Raw genomic sequence first — 20,068 nt, 5'->3', positions numbered from 1 at the left:
AACTCCTCGTTCTCCCCCCTTTCCTCCTCCTCCTCCTCCTCCTCCTCTCCCCGCTGCACCTGGTCCCGTTTGCATTTCATCAGCCTCTTTTCAACGGCGGTCGCTTGCGTACGCTTCTAAAGAGTGAAGTGTGGCCGCCCGACGCTTTTGTGGCACGGAGGGAGGGTGACCTACACGCACGCACACACATTCACACATACACACATACACACGCACACACACACATTCACACACACACATACATACACACGCACACACATACACCTGAAGGGCTTCCCGTGTATAGGGGTGGCAGGTGTGGCAGGTTAAGGCGCTACGCTACGCAGAAATAAGTTTTGTTTCTCTTGATGTTCTTTTGACGTCCCCTGTGGTTCCTCTTCTCTTCCTTCTCCCTTCTTTAAGTGTTGTTGTTGTTGTTGTTGTTGTTGTTGATGTAAATACTGTTGTTGCTGCTGTTATTTGAAGCGTTGGAGGAAAGCAAAATTTACTTTCTCTCTTTGAAGTGAACGAAAAAATCTTGCTATTGTTGTTACTGTTGTTGTTGGTATTGCTGTTGTTGTTGTTGTTGATTTTGAGTCCAGTCAAGTCGCTGTTATTTCCGAGCGATAGAGGAAAGCTAAAATGACACTCTCTCTCTCTCTCTCTCTCTCTCTCTCTCTCTCTCTCTCTCTCTCTCTCTCTCTCTCTCTCTCTCTCTGAAGTTAACAAGAATAGAACCAACTCTGAGGCTGCTTGAAGTTGATTAAAAAAATGCTTTTTTTTTTTCAATAATGACTCGCGTGGAAAGTCTCGTTTGGTCAGTGGAAATAAATAATAAAAGGAAAAAAGGAAAAAGAGGAAAAAAAACAAGAGAAGGTAGCAGCTATTTCCTGAGTAACGATAACCTTGCAGCAGTAATTCCCGCAAGACAGTGAGACAGAAGGAAACAAAGAGTAATAATAATAAGAAGAAGAAGAAGGAAAAGAAGAAGGATAATGATAGTAATAATAATGAAACGGAAGGTAAAATTAATCCTCTCCAGGTGTGTGTGTGTGTGTGTGTGTGTGTGTGTGTGTGTGTGTGTGTGTGTGCCGGTACCACGTGACGCAACACACAAACCGTCCAGATTGTTTATCGTGTGTAAGAACTCTCTAGACAATAACACAATCAAGGCCACCACCTCCACCACCCCCAACACCACCACTCTCAACACCTACACCACCACCACATTCACCACCAACACCACCAACTCCTACACCGCCACCTGGCTCACCAGCACAACCCTAACATCCCTCCTCCTCTTCCTCTTCTTCCCCCTCCTCCTCCCCTATCTCGCCTTCCCGCTGTGTCGACCATACGGGCGAGGCGGGGATTGCCTAGTTTTGGGCCGACGTAGGAAGATAGGGAGGGAGAAAGGGAGGGAAGGAGGGAAGGAAGGGGGGAGGAAGGGAGGCGGTAGTAAGGCTGTAGTGGGAGTGACATAATCCTCCCTTGCCTTCCCCCCTCCCCCCCGGAGCCTCCCTACCATCGATTTCCTACGCTCTTTAAATCCAAAGTTGTTGTTGAGATGTGATGTTGTACGTGCGCAGGCCAGGTGGAGGTGGTGGAGGTGGTGGAGGTGGTGGTGGTCAGCCGGCGATGCCCCAGGGCCCAGGGGTCACGGCACTGTGCTATATCTGACTGAATCAATAGTGGATCACCGTGAGTGGAGGAGAGGAGGGCAGCAGCCGGCAGCGAGGAGTGGAGGGGTGGAGCAGGAGGCATGGCGGCGGCGGCGGCGGCGGCGGGGGGAGCCTTCCCGGCGCTGCTCCCCACGCGGCCTCCTGGCACACGTCCTCGCGCCTGCCGCAAGCACGCAGGAGCCCCGCCTGTGCATGGAAGCCCGACAAGTAACACAAAGCAAGGTGAAACGTGGCTGCTGGTGCCGCTGCCGCCGCTGCGAGAATCGACCTGGGTGGTGGAGCGTGCGCGGAGGGCCGTGTGGGTGGAGGCGGTGGTGGTGTGGTGGTGGAGGCGGCCGTGTTGTGGTGCTAGTGGTGGTGGAGGAGACTCGCAGGAGCGGTGGCCGCTGGGGTGGTGCTGCACTCTCACTCCTGCCACGGCTGCCGCCACCGCCGCCGCCGCCACCCCAGGGTTAGTAGTGTGGCCGTGTGGCACCGTGTGTGTGGCCGTGTGTGTGGCGTGCTGGTGGACGACACCTTACGAGGACCTCGTAGTACACTGAGTACCGTCACCAAGGACGCCCCGATGACACCCCGGCAGGACGCGACACCCCCGCGGAGGGGCGACGGTGCCATGACGCGGGGATGGCACGCCAGCCGCTGACAGGTGGACAGACGCACGTGGACAGACCAGCTGACAGCCGGGGAGACAGACAACCAGCTGACCAGACACGGACAGACAGCAGACAGCCAACCAGACGGCGAGGAAACCAGGAGACAGACAGACCGGCCGACAAGCGGGCGATACAACGCGCAAGCAGGCAGGCAGGCAGGCAGGCAGACAGGCAGACAGGCGGGGAGGTAAGCGAGCACAATCATGAAGCGGAACTCTTACGGAATCAATAGCCGGTGAAGGCCCATGCCCGTCTGCTGCAGCGGCGGCACGCCACCACGCCGCCACCCCGCCACGTCCTGCTCTGACCTACTGTGCATTCTGGGTTAGAAGGTACCACGAGTAGGGTATGTACTGCCCCCTCGCCCCCCCTACCCCCCCCCTCCGTCACAACCTCGTGTTAGGAAGCCCGTCGTATTGCCGTCTCAGTCGCCGTCTCCGTCACACCGTCACGCTCGCCTCCTCGTGATATATTGAACGGCTGTGCATACCGTCACTCCCCTACCCCCCCTACTCTCTCTCTCTCTCTCTCTCTCTCTCTCTCTCTCTCTCTCTCTCTCTCTCTCTCTCTCTCTCTCTCTCTCTCTCTCTCTCTCTCTCTCTCCTCTCTCTCTCTCTCTCTCTCTCTCTCTCTCTCTCTCTCTCTCTCTCTCTCTCTCTCTCTCTCTCTCTCTCTCTCTCTCTCTCTCTCTCTCTCTCTCTCTCTCTCTCTCTCTCTCTCTCTCTCTCTCTCTCTCTCTCTCTCTCTCTCTCTCTCTCTCTCTCTCTCTCTCTCTCTCTCTCTCTCTCTCTCTCTCTCTCTCTCTCTCTCTCTCTCTCTCTCTCTCTCTCTCTCTCTCTCTCTCTCTCTCTCTCTACGTTACTCTCACTAATAAAGGAAGACAAATAAAGCCCCCACTTATCAATACTCTCTCTCTCTCTCTCTCTCTCTCTCTCTCTCTCTCTCTCTCTCTCTCTCTCTCTCTCTCTCTCTCTCTCTCTCTCTCTCTCTCTCTCTCTCTCTCTCTCTCTCCCCTCACGTCTGCTTGCCTTGCACACATACCCTGCCTTCCTCCTCCTCTCCTCCTCCTCCTTCCTCTTCTTCTTCCTCCTCCTCCTCCTCCTCCTTAAAGCTACACCACCCACACACAGCACACGGAAGAACCTCCTCCTCAACCACGATACAGCTTAGTCGCTTTTACCTGTGCATTCCCTTCATAACCTTCCCTCTTTCCCCTATTTTCCCCTCTTTTATCCCCTCTCTCTTCCCCTCACCACCCCTCCCTCCCTCCGTTCTTTACTGTGTCTCGTTTTCTCTCGTTTCCCTTCCCCTCCCTTCCCTTCTCTTCCTTTGCCTTTTCTTTCCCTTCGTAACCTATTGTTCTGTATTTTTAACCCTCACTTCCTCCTCCTCCTCCTCCTCCTCTTCTCTTCCTCCTCTCGCCTCTTCCATCCTTTCATCTCCTCTTTTCCTTTCCCTTCATTCTCTTTCGTCTTCAGTTGCTACTACTACTACTACTACTACTACTACTATTACTACGACTACTACTACTACTACTACTACTGCGCATTAGTGTTGTTAAATCCTCCTCCTCCTCCTCCTCCTCCTCCTCCTCCTCCTCCCTTAATTAGCATCGGTTACGCCACTAATAATTCTACCCCCCTCCCTCTCTCCCTCCCTCCCCCCATAATTGACTCCCTGAACTCCTCCTTACCCCACCGCAACACCTCTCAACACCCCCCTCCCCCACTCCCCTCGTTCCCCTCTTCTCCCTTACCCCCCCTGGTCCACCACTTAAGAGGGAGAAAGGGAGAGAGAGAAGAACAAGTCAAATAACCTCACAAGCTCCCCTTTCTTTCCTTCTCCTCGTCCCCTCCCCCCATCTTCTCCCCTTCGTTCTCTCCCCTTTTCTTTTCTTAGCTCTCTCTCACCACGTTTAAGAGACCCTCCTCCTCCTCCCTCCTCCTCCTCCTCCTCCTCCTTCTCTTCTTCCTCTTCTTCCTCCTCCTCTTCTTCTTCTTTCTTCCTTCTCTAAGCAGTCAATACGAAGGGGGAGAAGAGGGAAGAAGGGCAGCGAGAATGAAAGAGATGAGGAGGAGGAGGAGGAGGGGAGGAAGAGTAGGAGGAAGAGGAGAGAGATAAGGGGTGAAAGAAAGCACCGTAGAGGAACCAAGGCTATGGACCCGAGAGAGAGAGAGAGAGAGAGAGAGCGCTAAGGAGGTATTTAAAGGGAGATAGACACAAAGGGAAGAAAAAAGTGTAAGGGAGATTGTAGTGAGGAAGGACAGTGTTAAAATTTCAAAGGGAAGGGAAGGAAGGAGAGAGAGAGAGAGAGAGAGAGAGAGAGAGAGAGAGAGAGAGAGAGCGTATAATTATAACACACTTACCTTTTACGAAGCGACGAAGAAAGACGATGATGGTGATGGTGGTCGTGATGGTGGTGGTGGTGATGGTTGTGGTGGTGGTGGTGGTGATGGTGGTTGACGCGCATCTGAAATAAAGAGAAAAAATAACCATAAGAACATTTTTTTTATGTGTGTGAGTTCTGGAAGACAGTGAAAAATAAGCCATTGAAAGAAAATATTAAAATACGAAGAAAAAGAATATGCGTGTGAGTTAGTGGTTTAATAAGTTGTCGGGGTGTGAATTACATTTCTCTCTCTCTCTCTCTCTCTCTCTCTCTCTCTCTCTCTCTCTCTCTCTCTCTCTCTCTCTCTCTCTCTCTCTCTCTCTCTCTTGTCCTAACACCCTTCCTTCCTTTCTTTTCTTTCCTGGTCTTCCTTCCTTCCTTCTTTTCTTCTATTCTTCGTGTTCATCTCTTTCTCTCCCTCTTTCTCTCATACATACTCCCTATCACCCCAGACAGACTAACAGACAGACAGGCAAACAAACAGACAGACAGACAGACAGAAAGGAACCCAGATATCGGACACAAATACACACACACACAAAAGGGAATTAAGTCGCAAGCAAAATCATCCCCCAAGAAATGTCACAAACCGACGCTGAAAACTTGCTCCCCGAAAAATAAAGCGTGGGAACTTTTCTTTAGGGGGGGCGGAGAAGGAGGGGTGGAGAGGGAGGGCCATTTTATTTTCTGCCTCAAAGTTAAATGGTATTAGAGAGTAAACCCAACTAACATCAACGAGAGAGAGAGAGAGAGAGAGAGAGAGAGAGAGAGAGAGAGAGAGAGTAAACTTTAAAGACTTGCTGTTCGTTTTTGGTCTTCTTTTTTTTTTTTTAGTTTCTTATCGATATTGAAATTTATTTACCTCACCTTATCTTCCCTTTTCCCTTCCTTCCCTTCCCTTCCCTTCCTTACCCATGCCTCCCTTTTTATATTCCCTTCTCCCTTCCTTTCCCCTCCCTATCCCTCCCTTCCTCCAACTTCCCTTTTTAATCCTCTTACCCCTTTTTCTTCCCCTTTAACCATAACATCAATTTTTTCCCATTTTTTCCACTCTTTTTAACCCTTCTCCCTTTTTTTCCCCTTCATTCACTCCCAGGACCCATTTTTACATCGTCCCCCCTCTCTGCTAATTCACTTCCCCCATTTTTCGCCTCCCTTTTACCCCTTCCCCCACCTCACCCTCTCCTCTCCTCCCTCATTTCCCCCTCCCCCCCTTTTAAAGATCAACAGCCACCTTCGTAAATCAGAAAGGTGTGATTTTCTACCGTGATTTCGGTCTAATTAAATGTTATCACGACTCTCCTTCCTCCCCCCCCCCCACCTCCCACCCCTGTTTCTCTTTCCACCTTCCTTCCCCTCTTTTCCCCTCTTTCTTTCCTCCACCCACGCTTCGAATCTTTTCCCTTCCCCTTCTCTTCCATCCCTTTCATTCCCCTATTCTCCCTTCCCCTCTTTCCTTCCTCCACCCACGCATACTCTCATGTTTCCCTTCCCCTTATATCTCTCTACCACCCCTCACCTTCCTCTCCCTTTCCTATCCCTTCCCTTTCATCTCCATCCCTTACTTTCCCCTCTCATCCCTTCCTCCACCCACGCATACTCTCATGTTTCCCTTCCCTTTCTCTCTCTCTACCTCCCCTCACCTTCCTCTCCCTTTCATCTCCATCCCTTACTTTCCCCTCTCATCCCTTCCTCCACCCACGCATACTCTCATGTTTCCCCTTCCCCTTCTCTCTCTACTCTATCACGCCTCTCCCTACCTCCCCTACCCTACCTACGTACTCCCCGCCCGCCCGTCCCTATCCTCACCCACGCCTAGCTCCCGCCCCAGCAAAGCCCCGCCCCTCACGCATCCCTTCCTCCCTTCCTTCCTTCCTTCCTACCTTCCTGCCTACCTACCCCACTACCTTCTCGCTTCGCCCACTGACCTACATCCTCCCTGCTGCCGGCTGTGGTATCGACTTCGCATAGTAGTGGTGGTGGTGGTGGTGGTGGTGAAGGTACTGTTGGTTGGGTTAGGTTGCGTGAGGTTGGTTCCTCGCTCCATACATCGACGTGGTGTCATTGTTGTTGTTGTTGTTGTTTGTTGGTACTCTTTCTGCCTGACTGACTTCTGAATGACCTCTCTACTACTACTACTACTACTACTACTACTACTGCTACTGCTACTACTACTACTACTACTACTACTACTACTATGATGATCTGCATTCCGCCTCCCCTTTTTTCCCCATTATTATTTAGTGGCTCTGTTGGCATTTGCATTTTTCATTACTCTCTCTCTCTCTCTCTCTCTCTCTCTCTCTCTCTCTCTCTCTCTCTCTCTCTCTCTCTCTCTCTCTCTCTCTCTCTCTCTCTCTCTCTCTCTCTCTCTCTCTCTCTCTCTCTCTTCATGGATTCCTTCATAAGCTGCTGGATCGGGAAAGAAGCGGAGGAGGAGGAGGAGGAGAAAGAGGAAGAAGAGGAGGAGTAGGAGGAGGAGGAGGGTTTTATTTATGGAGCTGAAAAACGAAGAGAAGGAAGAGGAAAGATGGCGGAGAGGAGGAGGAAGAAGACAGGGAGGAGGAGGAGCGAATGCACGATAAATTCACTAGAAGATAGGTGGAAACAGATTGCTTGAGAAAATAATGGGTGACGAAAAGAGAAAGAGAGGACGAAGGAACGAAAGAGAAGGAGGAGGAGGAAGAGGAGTAAGAAGAGAAGAAGAGGAGCAAGGAAGGATCAGATAGGATATAAAAGGATAAAGAGAAAGATAACAAACAAAAGGAAAGGAGAGAGAGAAAGTGTTTATAAGAGAAGGGAAAAAGAAAATAGAGCAAGGAAAGGGGTCTCTCTCTCTCTCTCTCTCTCTCTCTCTCTCTCTCTCTCTCTCTCTCTCTCTCTCTCTCTCTCTCTTGGACCCGCGCCACGACCTTCACACGACAACTATTCTCACGACGAAAGCTGTTTGGCACTAGGAGACAAATTATTAATAAGGTGATTGCTCCCCTTTCCCCTTCACCCCTCCCCTACTCTTCCCCTTCACCCCTCCCCTACTCTTCCCCTTCACCCCTCCCCTACTCTTCCCCTTCACCCCTCCTCTTCTCTTCCCCTTCACCCCTCCCCTACTCTTCCCCTTCACCCCTCCCCTACTCTTCCCCTTCACCCCTCCCCTACTCTCCCCCAACCCTTCATTCCTTCTCCTCACTTTTACCCATCACACCTTATTTTTTTGTCTTTTCCTGTTCTGTGTTTATCTAATGCCTTTCCCTTTCCCTTCTTCCCGCTTTCCTTTCCCTATCTTTTCCTTGCCTTTCCCATGTATCCTCCATTCCTTTTCATTCCTCATTCATTCCTCTACTTTTTCCTTCCCTCTCTTTTACTTTCATTGTCTATCTCCCTTCCTTCCCCATCTTTCATCCCTACCCCTTCACTTCTTCCCCTTCAGTGTCCACCTTACTTCACTCCCCTTCCTTACCGCTCATTTCAAAGCACATATCTGACCTCCTTTTCTTCCCCATCTCAGTCCGTATCATTCCCCATTCCCCTTCCTCATTCATCCTTTCCCCTCACTCTTCAGTTTTATCATCTCTTCCTCCGTGTACTCATTCCCCTCATCTCATTCCCCTTATACATCAGTCTTACCGTATATATCTTCTCTACTATTACTACTACTACTACTACTACTACTACTACTACTATTACTACTACTACTGCGCTCTTTCCCCTCACCTTCCATTAATATTTGTCCCGTCTCCCCTTCAACCTTCCCTCCCCCCTTCCCTTGCTCTACCCATTCCCCTCTTCTGCTAACTACGCCGTTACCCATTCCTCCCCTTTCCTCCCTTCCCCTCATGTCGTATAGGGAGCCAGAGGGGGCGGGGCCTAGCGTCTCCCTCCACCAATCCCCTCACGCCGCTTGCAACTTTAACCATATATACGTAACACACACACACACACACACACACACGAGGCTTGTTACACTTGGCAGTTTGAAGGATGGGTACTCACATGCTTACACACACACACACACACACACACACATGACGTCAGAGAGAGAGAGAGAGAGAGGGAGAGAGAGGTGACACAAACAAGGTAGTAAATGGATCTGTGTGTGTGTGTGTGTGTGTGTGTGTGTGTTACGCAAGGGCTTATCTTCGTTACGCAACACAATTACGTCACAAGCTACTTCTGGCGTCCTCAAGGTTGGGCTTACGAGGGGAAAGGAGGAAAAATAGAAAGGAAAAAGTGATGTATTTTTATTAGTAGTAGTAGTAGTGACGGTTGTTGTTGTTGTTGTTGTAGTATCGACCTTTTATATAACATCAAATTCTTACAAGTCATTCTCTATCTTCTTCCTCCTTCTCCTTTTTATCCCTCCTCGTCCTCCTCCTCCTCCTCCTCATCCTTATCGTTCCTCCCTTTGAACCCTCTTTTCCATCCTTCCTTTCTAGCTATCTCTCGCCTCCTCCTCCTCCTCTTCCTCCTCTTGAAAGCTACAGTAAAAGACTCCCAATTAACCACAGGAGCATCAAAGTGCCATCCCACGCACACTAACCCTACACAAAAGGTTAGGGTCGAAAGCCTATCTAAAAATTAGGGCAAAGTCACCCTTAAGGTTCCTGCGTTTAAAGGGAAAAGTTGATTGTGTTTTCAGAGAGAGAGAGAGAGAGAGAGGAGGGTGATAGGGGAGACGGCTTTACTCCACAAATATCCCCCAGCCCACCCTCTCTCTCTCTCTCTCTCTCTCTCTCTCTCTCTCTCTCTCTCTCTCTCTCTCTCTCGAAGCTTCCAGAGTGAGAGTGTGCGTGTATGTGTGTGTGTGAGCGTGACCAGTAAGAGGAGTGAGGAAGAGGGAGAGGGAAGGGGGAGGAGGAGGAGGAAAGGATTGAGGAAGGCAACGGAGGAGAGAGGGAGGAAAGAGGGGGGGAGGGAGAAGTTGGAGGAGGTATGCAGAGATAAACATTGGAGCAAAAATGTTCCTGTGTAAATCTCTCTCTCTCTCTCTCTCTCTCTCTCTCTCTCTCTCTCTCTCTCTCTCTCTCTCTCTCTCTCTGGTGCGTGTTATTCAGTTGGTTGTGTGAGATATTGTTAAGCAGGAATCTCTCTCTCACACACACACACACACACACACACACACACACACACACACACACACACACACACACACACTTTACCTGAGCCCCAAACAAACACTGATTAGCACGTAAACAAGTACACAACAACAACAACAACAACAATAATAATAATAATAATAATAATAATAATAATAATAATAATGTGTGATTTAAATTGGGTATATAAATAGATTTATGGAGATTAATGATGTCTACGTGTTTTTATACTCTCTCTCTCTCTCTCTCTCTCTCTCTCTCTCTCTCTCTCTCTCTCTCTCTCTCTCTCTCTCTCTCTCATTTGTGTGGGTCTTGAATCGGGAATGAGCCGGTGTTGCGGGAGGGATGGAGGAAGGGAGGGAGAGAGGGGAGGAAAGAGGGGAGGAGTATTGGAGGAAAGGGGGAGGGGGGCCATGTTTTCAAGCCCAAGGTTAAGCACGGGTGATTGCTTGCTTGCTTGTTTGTTTTTCTCTCTCTCTCTCTCTCTCTCTCTCTCTCTCTCTCTCTCTCTCTCTCTCTCTCTCTCTCTCTCTCTCTCTCTCTCTCTCTCTCTCTCTCTCTCTCATGCATCACACGTAGTCACTTTCCATTTTAACCTTTCGTATTTTCAAGCATTCAAGGTCGATAAATATGCAAAGGAGGAATGGATGGATGGATGAAGGAGGGAAGAGGAAGGGAGGGAGGTGGAGAGATGGAGGGAGGGAGGGAGGGAGGGGGGGAGGAGGAAGGGCTGTGTCCGTGTCACATTCAAATATAGGCCAAGCTGAGACGACTAACACTCCTCCTCCTCCTCCTCAGATCTCCCCATATGTTGTCCCTTGCATCTTAAGTTGTGTTCCTCCTCCTCCTCCTTCTCCTTCTCCTCCTCTTCAACAACAACACCTACAACCACAATAACAATAACAAAACTTCTTATTAATTTTCTACTACTACTACTACTACTACTTTTAAATGGTGGACTTGAGTTACATACAAGTCTTTCCTAGCAATGAATATCGAACATGCATACAACAACAGCAACAAAAACAATACTAACCTGCGCCTGTTTACTACAAGGATTGGGTGCGCACGTGTTCAGGTTCATGCACACACACACACATACACACACACACACACACACATTAACAAACAAACACACGCACAAACCATGAGGGCGAACGCAAAGGTCACTGAAGCACAGAAACTGCGACGCATTTGAGAGAGAGAGAGAGAGAGAGAGAGAGAGAGAGAGAGAGAGAGAGAGAGAGACTCGTCATGACATGGGTATGGGAGCGTTAACAGATGCATTACAAAACAGTTCACACACACACACACACACACACACACACACTGGTTTTCCCGACAACCTAAAACCCGATAGACTAAAACAAGGTCCCTGCAACCCTGCATTTCCTCCACCCCTGCCAACCCCTTCCTCCCCCCAAGTCCTCAACCCTGTATATATTGTCCTCAGTAAACCCCTTTTTTTTACCCCTTTTAACCCTCTTTCTCTTCCCTTCCTTGCCCACTTTTTTTCTTATTTCCCTTTTTTTTTTTACACTTTCCTTCACTGTCTAGTTACTTCTAATTTTGCCTCTTTTACCCTTTCCTTTATAAACTTTCTATTACCCCTTTTCTGATGTACATTAACCTTTCTTTCTCCTGTTCACTTTTTCGCTTATTTCCCTTCTTTTACTTTCCTCTTACTGTCTATTTATATACCTCTAATTTTGTTTATATTACCCTTCCTTCCTTCTTGCTCTACTCTTCCCTTTCCTAACTTTTGCTCTCCCCATTTCACTTTCCTCCATTCAGCATCCCTTTCTCTTCACCCTTTCAGCTTCCTCAATTAAACCTTCCCTTACCTAACCCAATGTCCTCACTCCTATGCCTTTCCTGTAATCAGCAACCCATTCGCTCACCCTATCCTTCCCTGCCTCTCTGCCACGCTCCTGTCATCTTATCCCAGTCCAGTGCCATATTGTCTTAACCTTATCTCCCTTGCCCCTCTGTCACCCTGTCGCTGTCACCGCCTACTATCCATCTTGTCCCTTTCTCTTACCCTTTCCAGCGACCTGACCCCGATCTTAAAACATGTCCCTTGCCAATCCTTTCCCTTGCCCTAATTTCAACACTCTTCGTTTCCCTTTCAAAACTAACTCTATCTTAACCCATGACTGCTTATCCACGCTCCCCCTTCTTCCCCTGCCTTTCCCCTACCCGGATCTTAAAACATGTCCCATTCTAAACCTTACCTTTGCCCTAATTTCATCACTCTTCGTTTTCCTTTCATAACACAACTTACCTTAACTCTCCACTGCTTTCCCATGCATCCCCCCTCTTCCCCTACCTTTCCCCTACCTCTCCCTTCTTCTCTAAACACACAAGTAAGAGGGGGAAGGGGGAGGGAAGGGCGGAGAGGTAAGCAAACAGGTCTAACGCTAACTTTCCCGTGCCGGCAAAAGCAGTGCACCAAGTTTAAGATTTTCGCCATTTCCATTGATCGCACGGGGAGGGGAAGGTCGCGAGGCACGTGACCTTGAAGGAGATTTTTCGTCGCGGCGTTGGTGGTGGTGGTGGTGGGAGGAGGAGGAGGGGGAGGAGATGGAAAGTGTGTAGGTGTGGGGGGATATTACAAGCGGTGCGAGGGAGGGAGGGAAGGGCAAAGAAGGTAGTGTGATGAAAGGGACTTGGAGGTAAAGGAAAGGTGAAGGGAGGGACATTACAGAGGTGCCAGGAGGAAGGAAAGGGAGGAAAGGTGCGTAGGAGGAGGGTGTAAGGGGAAGGATGAAGGAGGTAAGGTGTGAAGTAAGGGACGGAGAGGGAGAGGAAAGGTATACATAAAAGAATATTGACGGAAGGAAAGAGAGAGAGAGAGAGAGAGAGAGAGAGGGGGGGGGGGTGCATTAGTGATTTTTTTCCTGTGAAGTATTTTCTGCGCTGGCGTGCATCATCTATGGTAGTGTGTGTGTGTGTGTGTGTGTGTGTGTGTGTGTTTGAGTGCCATTGTTCCGTCTAGTGGCCCATTGTTGTTGCTGTGTGTGTGTGTGTGTGTGTGTGTGTGTGTGTGTGTTTACATGAAGGGCACCGTGAAGGAGAGGGAGGCTGACGGGTCTTATTCTTCCCCAGGACGTGTGACAGACAGCAGCAGCAGCAACAGCAGAAGCAACGGGAGCAGCAGCAAGCGCGGCTTCTGGACAGAGTAGAAGCGGCGGCAACACTGCGTTTCGCCTCCCGTCACACGGCCACGCCGGCGACCCCCGCCACGCGCCGGTGACCCTCCGTCGTCGTGCTCCCCAACTCACCCTCGACCCAGCCATGCATCTCGAGATCCAGGTGGCGCTCAACTTCGTCATCTCGTACATGTACAACAAACTGCCGCGCCGACGAGTCAACATCTTCGGCGAGGAGCTGGAAAAGGCGCTCAAGGAGAAGTTTGAAGGTCACTGGTACCCTGACAAGCCGATGAAGGGCTCTGCCTACCGCTGCCTCAAGGCCGGAGACCCGATCGATCCCGTCCTGGAGAAGGCGGCGAGGGAGGCGGGCATGGAAGTGCGGGAGATCAAAGACAACCTGCCGGAGGACCTGGCCGTCTGGGTGGACCCCGGCGAGGTGTCCTACAGGATCGGCGAGAAGGGCCAGATCAAGGTCCTGTACTCCGAGGCGGCAGAGTCCGCCACTCAGGAAGAGAACCTCGACAAAGAGGTGACCAAAACCTTCAACCCCGAGGCGCAGTGCTTCAAGCCCATCGACAACCTGAGTTCGTCCCTAAGCAACGTGTCGATCAGCCCGAAGTCGACCTCCCCCTACTCGGCCAGCTCGCCCACGCCGCCCTTCAAGCAGCGGGAGACGTCGCCCATCAACGCCTTCCTCAACAAGAGCTCCGCCCCCCTCACCTTCACCACCGCCACCTTCGCCCAGACAAAGTTCGGTTCCACCAAGCTAAAGACGAGCACCAAGCGGGCCAACCGCATGTCGCCCACCGAGTTCTCGCACTACATCAAGCAGCGCCAGATGATCCAGCAGCAGCAGCACGTGCAGCAGCAACAGCAGCAGCAACAGCAGGCGGTGGCGGTGGCGACGGCAGGCTTCGGCAGTCAGTTCCCCCCGTCCAGACCCCGTTCGCTCAGCCCCAACCCACCACTAGAGCCCCAGGGGGTCTACTTCCCCGGGGGCGCTCCGGGGGGCGGAGCCTACAACCCTTGGGGTCGCGGCATGTTCGACCAGGGCTTCACGTCACCGTCCTTCTTCACCGACCTGCTGCCGCCGACCACCCAGCAGGCCCCCGGACCCAAGTTCCCGCCCATGTACGAGCCCCTGAGTGGCAGCATGATGGGCGGGACGGCCCCCGGCGCCGCCTCCATGGGCGCGGGCGACAAAACGGCGGCCCTGAACGAGGGCGTGATGAGCGTGTACCCCGCCTCCCAGTACCAGCACCTGCTGGTGGCTAACTAGAGCGTGGCCGCCGTCGCCGCCGCCGCCGCCAGCAGCCGCCCCGACGTCCCCAGCTCCCGCCACCGAACAAAATCAAAAGGTGTCGCCTGAACTAGAGCGTGTCCCAGCAGGAGGACCGGCGGGCGTGTGGGCGTGTGGGCGGGGCAGCTGGCTGCTGGTCGCCACCGCCCACACACACCCGCACCACCAGATCTGACACCACCTGCCATTATCCTTCACCTTTTATAATTTTGTACTGCCTCAGGTATAGACGCTTTTGGTTCATAGTATAATGAGGAAGAGCCCGTGTTTCCTAGAACAATGCAGAATTGCCTAAGGCTTAGCGGACTAAGGTAAATGAAAGGTTGACTTTTCCAAGCCGAAGGTTGTGACACTGTACATAGGTTATGTTTTGCAAGAACATTACGAGGGTTCCTCAAACGTAGACGTGGCAAAGATTGTTCACACTTGTTGTAAGCATGGATATGATTACATTGTTGTACAATATGTACTCTTTATTATCATTAACAAATATGGCATATATTTTTCTTACTCGTACAACTATTAACTAACCGGTACGGTTTCTCTTAAGGTACGAAAACTAAATAATTTTGTGATAAGATGTGTGATAGACGAGTGCAGTAGCGGTCCAGTACAAATATACACCCAATCTTGTTATCCTTACAGGAGACTTCCGTGCCAGTCTTAACAAGGGACTCTAAAAAACAAAACTTATTTAACCCAATCAGACGTCACCACGCTACTGTAAACAAAAACATGTATTACAAAACTGCGGTAATTTTATAGGAGTCTATAGACTAGGTTCCTAAGCCCTGCAGCCCACGCCCGGCCCCCGCCTGGCCGCGGCGTGGGCGGGGCGGCCCAGGCCAGCCCGAGGGGCCGACAGCTCCCACGTCCCGATAGCAAGGTGGCACTCAGGTGGCACCGCGCGGCACTCAGGTGACGCCGAGGCGCCACGAAGGTGACAAGATGGGCTCGAGGGTGAACAGGGAACGTGTGCATGAGATGACCGGCCAGTGAGTGTGTGTGAGAGAGAAAGAGAGGGAGAGCGAAAGTGTAAAGAAGTGGTGATGGTTTGGAGGGTCTTTGAGGATAACGTTGAATATTTTGCTGTTACATGTTTCATCTCCCATATCGACGGTAGACGAGGGTAGACCAGTAGATACATTGTAGCATACCTGCCCCGTAGGCTCCAGCCGGCACTGCGGGGATTTTATATTGAATGTTATATATGTGTTAGTTTCCAGAAGTTCTCGGTGATCGTGTGAATGACGGCTACTATTTTGGTAATCTTTCTACCAGGTGTAGTGTAACCCGTGTTCTGTCTGCAAAGATCCTTGTAAACTCACCCGCCGCCGTGCCGCCCCGGGCCCGCCGCGCACCGCAGCGCAGGGCCCGGGCCGCGCGACGCCCCAGACTAAAGCAATGCCAAACTCAGGCTGCAGCACGCCAGGCCGGCCCCGCTGCCCCGCCAACACCACCATCACCACACCGCCACACCTCCTCCTCCACACCCGGACGCTAAATTCGTGCCGCGGCGCGTCAGGCGACAGACAGACGTACGCGTTACCAAATCGGTCCTTTCGTTCAGACTCCCTGACGGAGAGAAAGTAGAGTCCCGGTCCGGCAGCGGCCCCAGCCTGGCTCCTGCAAGCCTGGTCGCGAAAGGCTTCACCACAGCTGTTCTTCGCGATAGAGAAAGCAACTATTTCTTAAGGTTGGAGTGAGGCCCCGCGACCCCCGGCGCCCGAGCCAAGCGGCTGCCCGGGGCGCCGCCCCCTCCGGTTACCAAGCCGCCTCTGGGCGCTCCAAAACATTATTATATAGTCTCATGGAAGGGCAAACGATAAAATATTTGTCAGCCACCCGCCAAAATTTGATGGACTTGGGTCGGTTCTTTTGTCAATAGTCTGATGATAACCATTGTGTAATTAAGATTGTAATAATTAGATTCGCTTGGAGTGTGGCCGGGGCGGGCGGGGCGCGGGTGACCCCCCCCTCGCCCGCCCCCCGCACCATAAAACAGGAAAACTGTTTTGTAAGCATACTTGCATCTCAAATTATTATTACGCAGCCCATTCCTCTTTCATATATGAATTTGTCATTATTATTGTCTTTCTAGTCACAAAGTTACTACTATTTTTCTAAACCGTGACGCCCCCTGGCTTGCCGGGATAGACAGGCTGTCTGCAAGTATAATATAATATATTCATTTTTATAATTTCTTATGTTTTTATTATTGTGAAAGAATTAATAAATGTGTAGTTTGCAAATTTACATTTTATTTTATTTAAGTTGAATCCATCTGTTACCTTCCTATGTGTGTGTGTGTGTGTGTGTACTTTGTATACATGTCTGTGTGTGTATTGTGTGTGCAACGTGTGCTTTCTCCCGACCTGCACACCACGGGAGGGGGAGGCCGTGGAGGACGCGAGAGGAAGGTATACGTGAGAGGAGAGGAGTGGGGGAGGGAAGCATCGCCGACACACCACCTGTAATTAACACCGCCCTTCACCTGTCACCGCTCCCACCTGCCGCCCGCATTGCCGCTGACGAGTTGTGATTATGCTACGCCCAGGCACAAGTGGATAGGGCAGGTGTGCGGAGGGGAGGTAGAGGCATTCACGCAGGTAAGAGTAGATGAAAAGTAGATACAGAGGAAGGGAGAGAGGAAGAGAGAAAGATATACAGATTTAGTGGGAGAGAGAAATGAAGGAGGGAAGGAGAACAAAGAAGGAATGACATAATGAGATGGACAAAGAGATAGAGACGAGGTAGAAAGGAAGGAAGAGAGGAAGAAAGGAAAGTAGAAACCTGCATAGAAGGAAGAAAAGAAAGGGAGAGAGGAATGAAGTAGGTAGAATTAAGGCGGAGGAATGAATGAAGGAAGGAAGAAAGGACGAAAGAGAGATACAGATGTAGAAGAGAGGAAACAAGAAATGAAAGAAAAGTAATATAAAGGAGCAGAGGTAAATAAAAAGGGGAAGAAGAGATGAGGAGAGTTGAAAGACAATGAAATGAGGAGGGAAGGAGGGAGGAAAAAATGAAGGAAAGGAGAAAGGAGAGTAACAAAACTGCATAGAAGAAAGAAAAAAAAAGTAAGTAGAGTAAATGCAGTGGAATAAATGAACGAAGGAAGAAACGAATGAATGAAGAAAAGACGAGAGGTAGAGAAGAAAGGGTTAAAGAAAGGGAAGGGGAGCAAACACCAACAGAACAAAAACAAACAAACAGACAAACAAAGGCAAGCACATCAAGGTACTAACACATAAGCCCTAAAAAGGACAGGTAGAGGCAACATATAATTCAGCGACAGGTAAATTACAGGTACGCAGATGCAGGTAAAAAAAATAATTAGAGGCGAGTCAGACCGTTTCACCTGCCACACGAGAGCCACCAGGTATAGAAAAAAAAAATCTCTCTCTCTCTCTCTCTCTCTCTCTCTCTCTCTCTCTCTCTCTCTCTCTCTCTCTCTCTCTCTCTCTCTCTACATACCTTTCCTTTCCCTCTCCGTCCCTTACCTTCTCTGCTCTTTCCTGCCTTTCCTTCCCCTTTCCTCCTTCTCTCTCTCTCTCTCTCTCTCTCGTAACACAAAGCAACACTGATGAAGAAACACACCCATACTAACACACTACACCGACAGACAGACAAACAAACAGGCAGACCTAATAGGGAAACACGAAAGCGGACAGGGAGGGAAGAAGAAGAAGAAGAACACGGATGGTACGAGTATATGACGGGAACACGAACCGGACGAGTAGAACAAGACCGAATACACACACACACACACACACACACACACACACACACACACACACACACACACACACACACACACACACACACACACACACACACACACACACACACACACACACACACACACACACACACGAGGATAACAGTACAAAGACAAGAACAGGAAGGTCCGCAGCAACAACGACAAGAAACAGCGAAACAGTATTAGGAGGAGAGTGAGAGAGAGAGAGCGAGCGGCGAACAGGTAAACATAAAGAGGTGACACAGGTGGGCCAGGTAAGATTATTGGGCCAGGTGAGAGCAAGGTAAAGATGGTAGTAGTAGTAGTAGTAGTAGTAGTAGTAGTAGTAGCAGCATAGGTGACTCCAATCCAAAGCAATACAGCACAGGTTTGGAAATTACAGAAAACAGAAAATAAGGAAAGTAAAAAAGGGGCAGAGCACAAAAAGAAAAGCATAACAAAGCAAGGAAATGACATAAAAACAGAAAAAGGTCAGGAAATGCCAGAAAACAAAGAAGGAAAGAAATGCCAGAACAAGGAAAGAAGAACATAACGAAGTAAGAAAATAGCAAAAAAAAAAAAGAAAGAACAGTAAGAAGATGAGAGAAGACGAAAAAAGGACATAATACAGCAGAAGACTGACAAATAAACCAGAATGATAAGGATAAGGAAGAAAAAGGACATAACAGAATATAGAAACTAATACCAAACTAATACCAAAAACATATCAGTGGCTCACCTACACCTGGCTAACTAACCCTAATCAAGAACAGGTGAGTCGCAGGTAGCAATAACACGCGACCCAAAACAACAAAGGTAATAGAAGGAGAGCTGGAAAGGTACAACAATAGCAAAAACACGAGATAATCACCTTTTCCCGATACCTGAACGGCCGAACACAACAACAAGTGCACAGGTAGGTTTTATTACGACGAAAACAAAGACGAATAATAAAAGGTGCAGGAAAAGCAATAATAACAATAATAACACAAAAAATCACCTTCCACAACACCTGAGTGGACTAATTATTACCAGGGAAGTGCAGTATCAACACAAAAACAAAGGTGAAGGAAAGATGAAAGACTAACAGGCATAATAATAAATACCTAACTTATATCGATACCTGGATAGCGGAATTGATTAAGACAGGTAAGGTAGGACCACAACAAAGGTAGAGGAAAGTAATGGTAATGAAAACAAAAGTAGAACAAGACAATAGGCAAGAAAACAATAGCAAACAGGTGACCAGGCATAGTATCACCATTAAATCGAAGCTGAATTACAACAACAACAATTACGAGAAAGAAAAGATAAAAGATAGCAGATGAACATAGGCAAGAGTGTAAGAGAGGTAAAGAAAACAAATGTAGAACAGGTTAATAGGCAAGAAAACAATAAGAAACAGGTGACCAGGCGTAATATCACCACCAAATCGAAGCTAAATTACAACAACAATTACGAGAAAAAAAGAAGAAAAAGATGGTAGATGAACATAGGAAAGAGTAATAACAAGAATAGGTGACGGAGCATAAACCCACCGTCATAACAGAAGCTCAAATACTACAACAACAACAACAGTAACCAGGACAACAAGAGATTAATCAGCGTCTCCACCAACCTCAGCCTTACATAACGTGACAGAAACCGGCGCTAGACACGACCTACTCTTTGTACCGAACACAACATCAGCTTATTACGTGGCCTAACACACCAGCGGAGAAGAAGCGATGATGTTATGATGTGGTGAGGCTCAGCGTAGCACATGGCGACGGTAGTAAAGGGCACAACACTAAGGAAAAAGAAAGGAAATCAACGTCAATTACAACGAGTGAAAAGAATCCCAAAAAAGATAATCGTGACTGAGTTAAAATGAAAGTAATGAAAAAAAGACTGAAGACCAAAAGAAGAAGGTGAAGAAAGATGATGCTGATGATGATGGTAGATAGGAAGACAGAGACAATGATAATGATGATGCTGATGATGATGGTAGATAGGAAGACAGAGACAATGATAATGATGATGCTGATGATGATGGTAGATAGGAAGACAGAGACAATGATAATGATGATGCTGATGAT

The 20,068-nt window shown here is 49.2% G+C and overlaps 1 protein-coding gene across 4 annotated transcripts in view; it reads left to right on the top strand.

Annotated features, from left to right (window-relative positions):
* The window catches only part of LOC127000279 (protein Tob1-like), an 80,246-nt gene extending 63,739 nt beyond the window's left edge, over positions 1-16,507 (top strand). For 2 of the 4 annotated variants that reach the window (XM_050863778.1, XM_050863800.1), the window contains exon 2: positions 12,905-16,507. In XM_050863778.1, coding sequence (XP_050719735.1) covers positions 13,094-14,230 — 1,137 coding nt within the window. In that variant the 5' untranslated portion in view covers positions 12,905-13,093 and the 3' untranslated portion in view covers positions 14,231-16,507. Of the gene's footprint in view, positions 1-1,726; positions 1,884-1,954; positions 2,113-12,904 lie in introns of those variants that run through there. The other 2 variants (XM_050863807.1, XM_050863789.1) reach the window with 2 other exon arrangements.
* Positions 16,508-20,068: the final 3,561 nt, after the last annotated feature.

The sequence above is a fragment of the Eriocheir sinensis genome, chromosome 2 (assembly GCF_024679095.1).
Source record: "Eriocheir sinensis breed Jianghai 21 chromosome 2, ASM2467909v1, whole genome shotgun sequence".
NCBI lineage: Eukaryota > Metazoa > Arthropoda > Malacostraca > Decapoda > Varunidae > Eriocheir > Eriocheir sinensis.
The sequence above is the reverse complement of the archived record's forward strand: the minus strand, read 5'-3'. Positions and strand labels throughout refer to the sequence as shown.